The sequence below is a fragment of the Setaria viridis genome, chromosome 5 (assembly GCF_005286985.2).
Source record: "Setaria viridis chromosome 5, Setaria_viridis_v4.0, whole genome shotgun sequence".
NCBI classification, from domain to species: domain Eukaryota; kingdom Viridiplantae; phylum Streptophyta; class Magnoliopsida; order Poales; family Poaceae; genus Setaria; species Setaria viridis.
This window is the reverse complement of record NC_048267.2, coordinates 10,500,317-10,514,803: the sequence shown is the minus strand read 5'-3', so window position 1 is coordinate 10,514,803 and position 14,487 is coordinate 10,500,317. Positions and strand designations below refer to the sequence as shown.

Genomic DNA, 14,487 nt, shown 5'->3' with positions numbered 1-14,487 from the left:
TTCTGAAGGTCATCCGGCAGGGATCCTTATAATTGGTTGTATGACAGTGTAGTTTAGATGAATTTACTCACATAATTTTCATATTTCCAAACTATATAATTTGAGAGATATATTAAGACTCAAATTCAAAAATTGACCCAAACACTACACAAGCTGTGTAATAAAGCGAGTATATTTTTAGCGCAGTGTAATATGCATGGTGTGCAAATTAAAGACATCTTCAAAGGCACGTGCAACGCAGCACATCTGCAGTGCAAATGTGCATTACACACACTCCCTCAATCCTCGTATACATGCTTTCTAACAGCTGAAGCATCAACACATTATTCGTAGCAACATTAATTAATGTAGTAATTAACACGTAGCTAAGCTAAGCTAAGCGATCTCTTCTCTCTTGTGCACCCTCACCTTGAGCCCGTCCTTCATGTGGAGTATGATGGAGAGCTTGGGCCGCACCACGGCGCCGGCGTCAACCTCCACCCGGAACCGCGGCAGCACGGCGGCGACCACCGCCTTCATCTGCGCGTACGCCAGGTCCCTGCCGAGGCACGTCCGGGGCCCCACGTTGAACGCCACGAACTTGTACGACGGCTCGTGCCGGAGCCGCCCCGCCGCCGTCAGCCACCGCTCCGGCCGGAACTCCAGACAGTCCTTGCCCCACACCGCCTCCATGCGGCCCATCGCGTAGAACGACACGATCACCCGCCGGGATGGCCCCACGGGCGTGCCGCTCGGCAGCGTGTCCGGCCGCGCCGCCGCCTTGTGCTCGAACGGCACCGGCGGGTACAGCCGGAGCGACTCCGACAGCGCCGCGTGCAGGTACACCAGGCGCTTAAGCTCGGCGGCGGTGTGGTGGTCGGCGCCGGACGACGGCGGGTGCGCGCGAAGCTCGTCGAGGATCTTCGCCTCGACGTCCGGATGTTTGGTGAGCAGCCAGAAGAACCATGTCAGGGCCGAGCTCGTCGTGTCCCGGCCAGCGACCATGAGGTTGAACGTCGTGTCGCGCAAGAACCGGTCGAACTCGGCGCCCGACTTGCCGACCTCGTCCTGGCACGCCAGGTAGGACGTGAGCAGGTCGGCGTCGTCCGCGCCGGCGCGCTCTCGCCGGAGCGAGATGAGCTCGGCGATGGACGCGTCGAGCACCCGCCGAGCCTTCCCCATCCTCTTGTTGTGCCCGATCTTGAGGTACTTCTGGAGCCTCAGCCAGGGCACGGGCGTCACGTGCCGGTAGAACAGGACCTCCTCGATGGTGTCCATGGCGGCGGCGAACGGGACGAACGGGAAGCCGGGGGCGAGGCAGCCGGGGTCGACGCCGAACACGAACATCGCCGTCAGGTCGAAGGTCAGGCGCACGAACACGTCCTGCATGTCCACGGTCGCGCCCGACGCGGCGAGGCCGTCGAGGAGGGGGACGAGCCCCTCCCGGAGCTTGCGCGCCGTGCTCGCGGCGACGGCGGCGCGGAACCGCGCGTCCGACAGCAGCGCGTGCGCTTTGCGCCGCTGGAACGCCCACCACTCGCCGTCGGCGTTGAAGATGCCGCCGCCGAGCACGTCGAACAGGGCGGTGAACTCCTTGCCCTTGGGGTAGTTGGCGAAGTTGGTCGTGAACACGTGCGCCACGTTCGCCGGGTCCGCTGTGACGACCACGTCGACCGGCGAGCCCCACGGGCCCTCGATGACGTACGAAAGCCCCGCCGCGCACATGAACTCCGTGACCCACTCATGCACGCGCCCGGCGTTGATGGTGATCGCCGGGAGCGCGCCGATCACCGGCCAGTTCGTCGGCAGCCCGTCGCGCCTGTTCAGCCTGTGGAATAGCAGGAGAAAGCAAGCAAGGGAGACCATGAGCTCCGGGTACCTGCCGAGGAAGCCGAGAAACCATGACGCGACCTCCATTGCTTCGCTTTCTTGAAGCTGAAGTGTGTTATGAGCTAATGAATTTTGAGTTTTTGGGGAACCTTTGTTTTATAGTTTTTTCGCTAGTTTGGTAGCAAGAGAGGCTGATGCTTGTGAGGTTTATATAGGTGACTTCGGAAGGGGTTTGGTTTAGGTGTGCAAGAGAAAGACTAAAGGAGTGTGGTTTTTGTCATCTGGTGCACGGCAAGGCTCCTGAGCTGACAATCTGACATGGCAAGAAAAGAGATGACCAATCTTTTCTTCTAACCCACAGATCATATCGAATTCACCATCGAGAGAGATATGCAGAAATCGGGGTTGTTGCCACATATATACACGTAGATATTCATTTGTTTAAGTATCCTCCTGGAGTTCTGATTGGTGCACACTTTACACCTTGCAAGACGATGCAAGTGATTGGTTTTAAACAGTAATGTGTATTGCAGATGCCAAAAAGCAGCATTTTTATGTTTAACAGTTCAATTCCTCCAATCCACAGACCCTTTATACTTTTGTAGTATATAAGAAGTTGAAAACTCTCAGATATACCAAATGAATGTGATACCAGAATAGACCTTGTTGGTATACCAAATGAAGCTTCTTGTGATGATGAAAGGCTGCCTAATGGCCTCAAAATAGATTATTACTTCAGTTGTATATGTCACATAGGTCTACCTAAGTCTGAACTCTGGAGCCAAGATAAAGAAAGTGCATTTAGAAAAGTTGCAAAACTATGCAGTGATGTGCTACTTCTTCTGAACATTTTTTGGACGAATTATTCAAATGTAAGTAAGGTAATTAAGTGCAGACAAAAGGATCTCAATCAGGGAGGATCTTTTCATCAGGAAAAAAAGAAATTCAGGATGAACTTCAATTACCAACAACTCTGTGTGCCTGAAAACAAGAGCAGCAACTTGTTGGCTTGCCAGATGAAACCCAAGACCGCATGCAGATGTTTTTGTGTGGAGGCAACGCGAGAAGATACGCCGTGCTACGGGTTTATGTGTGGAGCCGCGAGTTTTTTTTTTTTTTTTTGTGTGTGTGTTTGGGGGGGCGGGGGGGGGGGGGGGGGGGGGGGGGGGTTGAGATGGCGAGATCGAGATTAGACGGGATAGAATCAGGAGATTCAGGATGGCGTACTATCCACTTTTGCTCATTTGTACTGAATCCCCTAAAGAAAACCCGTCAATCTCATATAGGTACAGATTCTGAGAACATTTTATGTTTAGGCCCTTCTATTGTTTTGCCTTCTCATTTTTTTAGCTCCAATATCTCTCTCCGCAAATTACTCTATTACAAGTTCATCTCACTTTTTACAAGTTCTGTTCCTCCCTGGGAGCCTGCTGCTCGCACACTTAAGTTCAGAGACCGCTAACAGTGGCTGTCCAACATCACAGTCAAAAAGGACACCGAATCCTACGCCTAGCTCCCATTGTAATTAGACACTGGACCTGGAACTGGGAATCAATATGCTGCTCCTCCGAATAAAGTAGATTTTATGTGGTTGAACTGTAGCTCAAGTGGTACCTGTAGAGATTGTCCTAATGTGATAGAGAGATCACACCATGGTGTGGATGCCTCTTGCAGTTGGAGGGAGACGAGTGCCATGGTGTGAATGCATGGGCTGAGTGGGCAAGGATCGTCCTCACGGCACGAATGATGGTGCTTCTCTATGACCTTACATCCAAGGTACACCATTGTATGTTGAGAATTGCGGCGCTGTGCATTTTATTGTAAAGGTGCCTTTTGTTTGCGAGGAAAGGTGCCTTTATTCAGATGAACCTAACAATTATTTCTTGATTGCACCGATAAAGGAGGTTATGATCTATCAATTTGTCCACTCCCTAGAGGACTAGAGGCCTAGACAGCAGGCCCATCTATCAGTTCTCCACCTTCTCCAGTGAAAGCAGATGAGGGCATATTCAGTTGGGATATATGAGTATTACTTGTACAGGCCGTCAAGCTAGGCATATGTCACGAGATTTGAGAAGCATTGTGAAAAAGGTAGAAAATTTTTATGTCATTTTCTTCGTGGAGTATTGCAATCGTTGACGGTTAAATGTTTTTTTTAAAGAGGATGATTGATTGGTTGTTGCAAGCCTGCGTGCCACATCAGTTTTTAGTCCAGACTTTAGAAAATCGAAAGGCCCATGTATGTGCTGTTTTGAATGGATAAATGTATCTTTGTGTTGAAGTAAAGAAAACTTCTGATACCATGACAGGTAGCATCTGAATATGATACGCCAGACCAGGTGTTGAAAAGGAAATGTCTAATGCAAAACAGAGAGAGAAACACTTGCGGTAGACGGTGTTAGCATAGGTCATCTCTTTCATGCGTATGCCGTGTGTACTCTCCTGTGACAAAAGATGTGATCGGCAGTTGTATGCTGATCACACAATCCCAACCAATTCAGTTGGGGTCGGAATATAGGATACCCACATACTGGTAGATGGATATGGAATATATGATACATTGTACTAACAGGTCTCGAATTCACATAGAATCAGCTAAAAGGATATTGGACACTGACACCAATAACCTTACAGTTTTGTTACTATCACTGACATCAGTTACCATACCATTGTGTTCCTATCACATACTTGCATTGTAATACAACTCCAAATATATGGTTTCAAACTTCTAAATATTCAAAGTCATGCATATTGTTGCATAAACGGGTATATAACCCCATAAAGCAAGAACTAAGTGATAGGAAGCATCAAGCTGCCATCCTTCTTGTGAGCCTAACCATCATCCCGTTCTGTGTGTGCAGTATGACGGAGCTCTGTGGCATCACAGCATGGTCCTTGACCAGCTCGACCTTGAAGTTGTGTATAATGGAGGCAGCCGTGATCTTCATGTTGCTGAGGCTGAGGTCCTTTCCGATACAGCTCCGAGGCCCGGAGTTGAAGGACAGGAACTTGTAGCTTGGCTCGTGCCGGAGGCGACCGCTCTTGGACACCCACCGCTCCGGCCTGAACTCCATGCAGTCCTTGCCCCATATCCCATTGATCCTCCCCATGGCATAGAGCGAGAAGATGACCCTTGTGCCCTTGGTCACCTTGGTGCCGTTTGGTAGAACGTCATCGACATGGGCCTCCTTTTCCTCAAATGGTGTTGCCGGGAAAAGCCTGAAACACCAGCAATGCCTCTCCAGTCAGATGATTAAGGTGACACTAGCTTGTTTCCGAGATAGTAGCCCAGGAGACCATGGACAAGGTAAAAGATGTCTCACCTGAGTGTCTCAAGGAGTGTAGCTTGGAGGTAAATGGCAGACCGGAGTGCGTCGCACTCAAAGACAGAGAAGTCCCCAGGCCACGTACTGCTCTTCAGGCCCTTGAGCTCCTCGAGTATCTTCGCCTCGACGTTCGGGTGCTTGCACATCATGTAGAAGAACCATGTAAGCGTGACGGCAATAAGGTCCTTCCCAGCGAGGATGAGCCCCACTGCAGTATCACGCAGGAACTGGGTCTTCTGATGTTCGCTCATGCTGGGATCCAAGGTCACTTTCATGTACATGGAGAGTAAATCTGCTTGGCTCCCGTTGCTCCCCTGTGCCTTCCGTTTGGCAATCTCCTCATAAATGAACTGATTGATCACCATCTTTGCATCGGCTAGTTTTTTCTCTGTCCCAACATTGAGCCACCTCAAGAGCTTCCACAATCTCGATGGCACAATGTGTCTGAACAACAATGCCTCCTCTGCTTCCTTTGTGGCTCGGCCAAACACAGGCATTGGAGAAGACACCGATAAGCAGTCAAGATCAGCTGCAAACACCATAAAGTAGGAGACATCGAGCGAGAGCCTCATGAAGACATCCTCCAGCTCGACCTCTGAACCGTGATTAGCCATGTGGTCAAGATAAGGTAGCAAGACATTACCGACCTTTCTTGCGATGGTGGACATCGTAAAGGACCTAAACGCACGAGCGCCGAAGATGGATGTTGCCACACGGCGCTGATACTCCCAGGATTCAGAGTCTGCCACAAGGAGCCCATCGCCTAGAATGTCAAACATCTCAGCAAACTCTCTACCTTTTGGGTACTTGTCAAAGTGGGTGTTAAGGCAGTGGTTGACTGTGGCTGGATCACAGGTTATCAAGAAGTTCATGTCCAGCAACCATGGACCAAAGACCATGAAGGTGCACCCGGCCTCACGTAGCAGATCCACAACCTTGTCATGAATGCAGTAACGATTCACCACGAGGAAGGGAAGCATCCGAACAATAGGCCAGTTCAGCGGGAGGCTGCTCTTCTGGCTTTGTCGGATGAGGCGGAAGATGGAAAGCCCAAAAAAGCAGATGATTGCTAGGAAGACCTCTGGATAGGATTGAATGAAGCTCCAAAAGGGGCCCATGGTAGTTCAAGGTTATGGGTCGCACAGGGAAGAAGTGCATGCAGCAATAGGCCTAAGCTTCACCCTTGGGTTTGCAAATTTCAAATGTATGGTTTTGGTGCACTATAAGAAGCTACCCGTGTACAATGATTTCCTTGTGGGATTGGTATCCTTGACTTCAGGGCTCATGACATTCATATGTCCTATTATCAAAGTTGAAATTATGGAGGTCAAATTATTTATCTAGTATATCACATTTAGATTTGTTCAGATATGAAATTTGATTTCTGATGAATTATTGATATTTTATACCTGGATATTCATTGAATGTTCCTCAACGAATGGTAAACAATATGGCATGAGAATATGCATTGAAGACTCAATTTGACTCATCACAGTGGCTTATTCGCTAACACATAAATAATTGCTCTAATCTTCTGTTTGATTCTAATTCTTCTTAGACTGGTAATTTATTGAGGCTGGGAGCAGAATATTTCCATAAACCCAAAACATAAGCTCAACTTGTTGTTTCCTATGCAAACACCCAAAAAGTGTGGGATACCGAGATGCAGAATTCCTCATGCGAATTTTGTGATGGTGCAGTATGTCAAAATTGCAGGAGAGATGCTATACGCTTGCTTGACTGATACCAACACGCCTTGGCTTCCTAACTAGAGTCTGGAGACACATTAGCTACAAGGTGAGAATATCATCTATTTTCCATGAGAGAACCTTGCTAGTAGCAACCTTACAGTTTATCAATGTCCTACACTCTTAACAATGGAAGCAAGGAGCCAATTCGCCATCAAAGTTGCATTGCAGCAATGGTTAAATACTTAAATTAAGGTATGACTTATGAGCTCACACATATCACTGCAACAAACAGCAATGAACCCAATAAAGAGAAATGCATAATTTAATTGCTAGTTCATAGATTCATCACAATACACGTAGCGTTTTGAAGTAAACATTTAGACCACCAATTTGAAAGCACATACACACAGAGAGAAACCTCTAGGTAACCTTCTGGAAGAAGGCGTCGATGCGGCGGGTCCCACGCGGCAGCGGCTTTGCTTCTCTTCCACCGCCGCCACCGGCGGATCCGGCGACCGGGCGAGCGCGGGGAGCCTCCTCTTCGGCGTGGAGGCAGTCGAGGAGGAAGTCCGCCGTGGGCCGGTGCGCGCGGGCTGCGGCCCGGACGTGCGCGGCGCGCACCGCGCGACGGCCGCGCCGCGCCGCCGCCGTGTGTGCCCCGGCCGCAAGGCTGCCCAGGAAGAGCTCGGTGGCGGCGGCGATGAGCAGCGTCGCCTCGCTCGTCACCTTCTTGATGTCCCGGTCCACCCGCATGATCCGCTTCACCCTCCCCACCGGTAGCGCCGGCCGCAGCGACGCCCCCTCTTCGGCCTCCGCCTCCTCCCGGTCCTCTCCGACCTGCTCCATTGGCTCGGCGGGATCGGTGGCCTCCTCCCGCTCCTCCTCGACCTGCTCCGTTGCCTCTGCGGGCCCGCCGATCTCCTCCCGATCTTCCGCGACCTGCTCCATTGCCTCGGTGGGCTCTTCGACCAGCTCGCCCTCCTTTCTGAGCTCCTCCTCCATTGCCACGGTGGGCTCGTCGACGGCGGCGGCGGCGGCGGTAGCCATGGCTAGGGTTTGCGTTCGGAGGTGGATGTTGGTCAGTTGGTGGTGTGATCCGCCGTTGGATTCATCGGTGTGATTGGATTGGAGAGAAATGGCGGGGAATTTGGGGAAATTTCCCGCGCGATCCCGACTCCGATCGACGCGGGCGGCGCAAGCAACAACTTCTACGGGCATAGTGGGCTGACGGGTCACGCGGTTGCCACGTTTAAGCCCACTGGGCCACATTTAGCAAAGCCATCTTCCTCTAAAAAAACAGCAAACTTATTTATTTTTTTACCCTAAAAAGTATTTTAATTTTAATTTTCATTTTGATTTCTGATGGAGATCCATGGCCACCTGACGTTATGCTGATACGTGGCCACGTCAGACATCAAGCAACCGCAAGTCTAATTTCTTATGGCGGCTAATCGATCAATCGAGTAGCTAATAAGGCACCGTTCTTGTTTTTTGCGTGGTTAAGCTATCAGGTGTCGTTGTCTTATCTGATGCCAACTTTCTTCAAAAAAATAAAAGTTCGATGGTGATTTCGTCTCCAATGGCTAATTAAGAATGTGTTTGTCATTGTCCTTGCACGCAGGTTAAGGTCCATCATTAGCACTGATCCTCCAAGGAGTGTGTGGTACAACATTCAGATTTGACTTCAGTTTGGTTGGTTGTGCAGCATGCACTCAACCTAGCTAGTGGGAAAACACCGATGCGCCTGCTTTGGACACAATCACACAACTTTCCTCGGTTGCGTGAAGAGTAAATCGTTACGTGTGAAAAAAATTATATTGCATTATGTTCCGATCCAAACAGTGTTGGATGGAATTTCCTTCTTTCGCAAGAGACATGGTACCCTTTCCTCTTGTATAAATATGTAATCAGATCAATTATTCGATCAATAAAAGAGAATCCTCAGATTCATTTTTTCAATCTCAGCTCTCTTTCTACTTTCAACACGTTATCAGTCACGCATGCTCTACGATGAAAATGCAACCATTGAACGAATGGAAGAAAGAAAGATGTGTCGGCCTTTGTCCAGCGACGATGCAAGCAGTATCGGGTTCCTCGCCAGCGACATCTTCCACGACTTCATTATCACCAACCATGGTGAGGTACCGTGGTCCAAATCTCTAATTACAAAATCAAGTACAAAACTGGTGAGACGTTATACTGCATCTACACGTAATGAGACAAGATGAACGAACAAGTTCGTACATGCTCAACGCAACAAAAGATGCACCTCATCCATCCTATGCAGCTACGCCATTTGTGAAAGATGCACCTCATCCATCCTATGCAGCTATGTCATTTGTGCATGGCGGCCACTAGTGGCACCGATACCTCATCCGAGTGTACAAAGACGACGGCTTCCACATCATGGTTGACATCCTGCAGGATGCCATGACTGGGACGATCATCGGCGACAAGTCTCGTCGTGGATGCCTCCTCGCTCCACCACTAGACCAAGACTAGGGCCTGGCCCTGCATCATCGGCGGCAGCCCCGTCCACAGCCTTGCTAGCACCGCTCTCGGTGTCCAGTTCTCTCGGCCGCATCGCGACCGTAGACCGGCAATGGCCTGCGGCTGACCACAGCCGGTGCCTAGGGTTGGCAAGGATGAAAAAGGGTGACGGTGGCACCGCCGCCCGCCACACCAAGCCCCCTCAGCCACGTCGTGGCCGTGGACCGCCGCTCGGGCATTCGGCGTGGCACCTGGAGCCCCGCAGCGCTGGGGCTCTCCTCCAAGAGCTAGAGGGTCGGCCAAGGCCGGTAGCAGGCGGAAGGCCAGTGAACTGAGGGTGGCGGGCGCAAGGCAGAGATGGGGCGGAGGCACGACTGGGAGAAGGCGACTCTACGCGGATGCGCGGCCCTTAGGCCAGGAGCCAGGCGGCGGTGGCGGCTGGCCGGCGGCGCAAGTCACCGGCGGCAGCTCACAGGACGGAGCGGTTAGGGATTGGGAACCCTAACCAACTCCTTCCACCCTTTTATACAGGCCGCAGGCCATCAGGCCGGGCCTTCATGGGCTGCCGCAAGCCAATGCGACCTGCCAAGCCTGCAGGCCAGGCCATGGCACTGGATTTGGGCCATTGCCGATGGGCTAGCCATTGGCCAGGCCGACGCGGCCTGCACAGACCGCAGGCTGGCTGGGCTACCTTGGACCGAGCCGCCAGACTGGACCAGGCCACAAAGCCAAGGCTTACCATTATTTACATGTCTAGAATTTTCAGTTTTGCATGTTTCTATTTTAACCCCTAGATTGTTCTGTAAATATGTGTTGTCATGCACATTGTTAGATATACCATCAGGTATTAGCACCCATGTAATAAGGATGCCAAATTTACCACAGTAGTTAAGCATCATCATGATCCACAGATCTTTTGTTGGTGTTAAACAATGTTTACATATGCAATTTATTTTGTTTTCTTAATTAATACTTAATGAATATTCTACATCATGTAGAAGGTGATGCAAAATTATAATCAAGGTATATAAATATGATTTTGGAATAACACAAGGTGATGTGACCTAGGCACTGGCTGCGATAAGTTCTTCTCTGAGATTGTGCTTTTAGGCAGTAAATTACTTGCTCATCACTAAAAGTTTTACATCTTATGATGATTACCAACAATGTATATATTCAAAGATTCATACAATAGAAAATTTGTATTCAATATGACTATCAAGTCATTCATTCCCACAAAAATATAAATAATATATTTACAGCAATTGCACTGCTCATTGACATATACCTTTAATTTATTGCAAGAATCATCTTGCCTTCATTATTTTTTGCATAATCATAACACCAACATGGTGCTTACTACCCAAGTGACCATCTAATTACTAGTGTAACATATAAGTGGAGAATAAGACATTTATTGCAATCATGCAAACTATGCCTATAGCAACGAGTTTCTTGTCCACTACTTCAAAGTCTACACCATTCTGGTAACTTCCTTTTGATGTGTTAATTCACTAGTACATGATGATCGAGTCACACTTAATAATAGCAACGATTTCATCGTCTATTAAATATGAGTTTCACACTACTTGTAATTCAAATCGCATTTTGAATGTACAAGATTTTGCATATATTAATTCAAGATTCATCTTGAATTCAAAATTTAGGCATACAATTTTGCTTAAATAAATAGCAGAAAAGCGCAACATATTTGGTTGACTATGTTCTATCATATATACATAGACTATGTTTTGGCAATGATCATCAGATCATTTATTCTCACAAGAATGGAGTCCAAAATATGTGCAACAACTTCTGTCGCCTGTCAATTATAGAATAGTCCACTTCTAATCAAGTATCAACTTGATTAAAATTTTATAAAAAAAATATTGCACAACAATAATATTTCATGCTATACTGTCAAGTAAATTCATTAAAATACATGATCTACTCATGTAGGACATGACTAATGTTTCCAAAATGGAATTTTCTGAATTCGCATTGGATGGGATTTATTCTCTAGTATGGGAACTTGATATCAACACTATCATTGGGAGATTCATGGCACCAATGTCACCATACTTCTACCCTACTCAAAGTACCCAATCCATTATTGGCATTACCACACATGCACCTTTGCGTGTTACTACATTTACTCCATTCAGATTTTACAAATCTGAGTATCCAAAGGAGCAAGATTCATTTATTCTTTAAACTTCCAGTAGAGTTATAAACAAAGAATAGAACTTTCAGTTCATAGAATTTACAACACAATGGATCTCATACATAAATGTCACTTTCCTTAAAAGTGACCATAACGACAAATCTAACGTTTGTCTAAAGTGTGGTTGTATATTTCATGTACACATTATTTCCAGATCAAATATTTGGTTCAAACAATACCTCCATTTCATTGGAGGGAAGTGAGTTTAAGGAGATCAATTTGAAGCTCACTTCAATAAATTAGATTTCCATATGTTACCATATAATTCATGGAAATTATCATTAATTCAACACTATAGTACCTCATACATGGTATTTATTCAGGATTCAATTAGAAATAAAAGGAATTTCATTTAGTGGATCATATAACAACTATCACAGTTATGGGAGGTATATACTCTTCTCACGGGTATTCAATTATTAATTGTAGATGCACTCATATATTCCACAAATACCCAACATATGATTTCATGCCATCCATTTGTATGGTTTCATATCGAAACCTATTATTAAAAGTAATGATGAAATATCAACACTGAACTTGGTACAATGCACATGAAAATTAAATATTCCTTTCATATCATCTAGGATATGTTATATGTCCATACATTAATCGCGTATTCATATAATACCTGAGTAACACACAAAATGTATTATTATCCGTCATTCATATAATACCTTAGGTCTCTTGTGGGGATTTACACACAAGATTGTATGTTGATAACACCTTGAGGACAATTACAGGCATTAGGGGGAGATTAATACCACACATAGAATGCTAGGAATCCAAAATGAATGCTACATACATTCAGTCCTCACATCCATGTACATAACAAAGAATATTTGAACCATCGGTTCAGAACATCTTATATTTGCAACACATTACAAATAGCCTGCCAAATGCATTTGCTTATCAAAAGTGTCATCTTATCCAATCCTTACAATTAATGTGCCAAAAAGAGTGATATCTAACATAATCACTCAACTCCCAAATTAAAATAAGAGGGGGAGAAGTATAGTCACTAGGGATATAGCTTATTACAAGCATCCATGGAAATAGGGGGAGACATCCTCCAAGATAGTAAATGCAAATCAACATCATTCATGTTATTAGACATTTTATGGATATTGAAATTCAAAACCTATGAATGTTCAGTATTCAAAAGCCCAGTACATGTGCACATAAATTGAGGTACTAGATCATTGGAACACCCTAACTTTATCATCATGGGCAATGAGATAAGAGTTCTAGAGGGTTAATATTTCACATGCTATATTGGTTTCACTGAATCAATTATACAAAGACTACAAATTGTCGACATATGCTCCTTAAAATTGCTATACACCTTAAACTGGATCCAAACCAAAAGTCCTAGGTAGAGTGTATCAACACTCAAATTGGGTCAAAGCAAAGGTGGCAATTATGGAGAATTTCTCTCGTTCACTGGTGAGAGGTATTTACCACAATAATATCATATTCTCACAAATGCATTCTTTATGAAAGCAAGGTGGTGAGATAATGAGAGATTGTAGCAATGGTTTTACGTAGAGACCGGGCATGCCCTCGTGGTATATGTGAAAATTATGTTCCCATATTTAATCATTGAAGATCAAATAACTTGATATATTTGGATATACAAGTCATCTTCGACTGACTTCACATTCTAAATCTAAATAGAAATCGCAACATATATTGTGTATTACTCAAGTCACTCCATGACTTGAAACAGTCAAGTTGATTGTGGTACAACTGACGAGAGTATCTTCCATAGAAGGATTACTCCAATCACTATGATTGCATGTGTGTTCATAAACAAATCCGACTTGGATTTTCCATCATCTCAACATACAAACAAACAAGCAATCATTTTATGACAGAATTTGAGATGAAAATTTGGGTAAAACCAAACAATGCTTAAGTTTACAACTTATGCATATATATCACTTTATCAATATTCAATTGATATTGTATACCAATATTCAAATAATATTGGACAAGCATATCCATCAACACTTGTGGTGATTCAATCCTTAAAGATGGATCAATATCCATTTAGACCCTGGGATGTTACTTAGTGCCAAGCGCTTGGGTATCATACAAATTGCAGCAGGCCTGATACTGCATTTGTAGATAACTTGCTATAGCTCAAATTAGTGCAACTCCAACAAACCCCATACTGGTGGGAGTCGAAGAGGATATCCATAGATATCTAAATGGCACCAAAAGGTCTTGATTTATTTCGAGACATGACAAAGTGGGATATCAAGATATTGGCTTACTAATCCCCATATTGCCAAATCATAGGCTGATACAGTTAATAAAGTTTTCATATGAGTCATCAAAATAGACTCTAATGATAACTTTTATATATCATTCTGAAGCATCATATAAACATTGTTGACTTCACAGAATGATAAATAGTGATTCCATTGAATCATTAACATTATCTATAAATGATAATGCAACTTATATTGCTTGGATGAAACTATGTTACATATGAGCAATATCATTAACTTATTGCCCAAAATGTTTTATCCTCATTTTTACAAAGTGAGGGAATAAACTTCTTGCAAAATATACTCACTAATGTACTTACCCACCACTACACCGTAGAATGGTGTTCATGGTAAGTGGTGAGTAACAACTTTAAATTTTGCAAGGCTTAGGGGGAGACTCTCCTGAAATTCTAATCTATCCAAATATTATATTGTACTCTTTTACCTACATAGGTTTTTTCTCACAAAAGTTATTCGAATATGATCCTCAAATCATAATATTATTGATCTCCAAACTTACTTATGAGTTTTTCCTTTTTAAGGTTTTTCTCATATGAGTTTGTAATGAAACAATAATCTAAATATGCCATATCATTTTCTTCTTATATTTTTCCACTGGGTTTTAAAGAAGTTTTAATGGCATATGGACATACAAGTTAGTTTCTCCTCAA

The 14,487-nt window shown here is 45.3% G+C and overlaps 3 protein-coding genes across 3 annotated transcripts; all 3 read right to left on the bottom strand.

Moving 5' to 3' along the window:
* Positions 1–158: 158 nt before the first annotated feature.
* Positions 159–2,165, bottom strand: LOC117855718 (alkane hydroxylase MAH1). Its single transcript, XM_034738095.2, has one exon. It carries the CDS (start codon positions 1,894–1,896, stop codon positions 376–378), a length of 1,521 nt encoding a protein of 506 aa, XP_034593986.1. The 5' UTR covers positions 1,897–2,165; the 3' UTR covers positions 159–375.
* Positions 2,166–4,358: 2,193 nt separating this feature from the next.
* Positions 4,359–6,899, bottom strand: LOC117854821 (noroxomaritidine synthase). The gene is made up of 2 exons (XM_034737073.2): positions 5,133–6,899; positions 4,359–5,028 (listed from the first exon to the last, which is right to left on the bottom strand). The coding sequence occupies exons 1-2, from the start codon at positions 6,251–6,253 to the stop codon at positions 4,617–4,619; spliced, it is 1,533 nt and encodes a 510-aa protein (XP_034592964.1). The 5' UTR covers positions 6,254–6,899; the 3' UTR covers positions 4,359–4,616.
* Positions 6,900–7,130: 231 nt separating this feature from the next.
* On the bottom strand, positions 7,131–8,067 carry LOC117854822 (uncharacterized). The gene has a single exon (XM_034737074.2). It carries the CDS (start codon positions 8,042–8,044, stop codon positions 7,247–7,249), a length of 798 nt encoding a protein of 265 aa, XP_034592965.2. The 5' UTR covers positions 8,045–8,067; the 3' UTR covers positions 7,131–7,246.
* Positions 8,068–14,487: the final 6,420 nt, after the last annotated feature.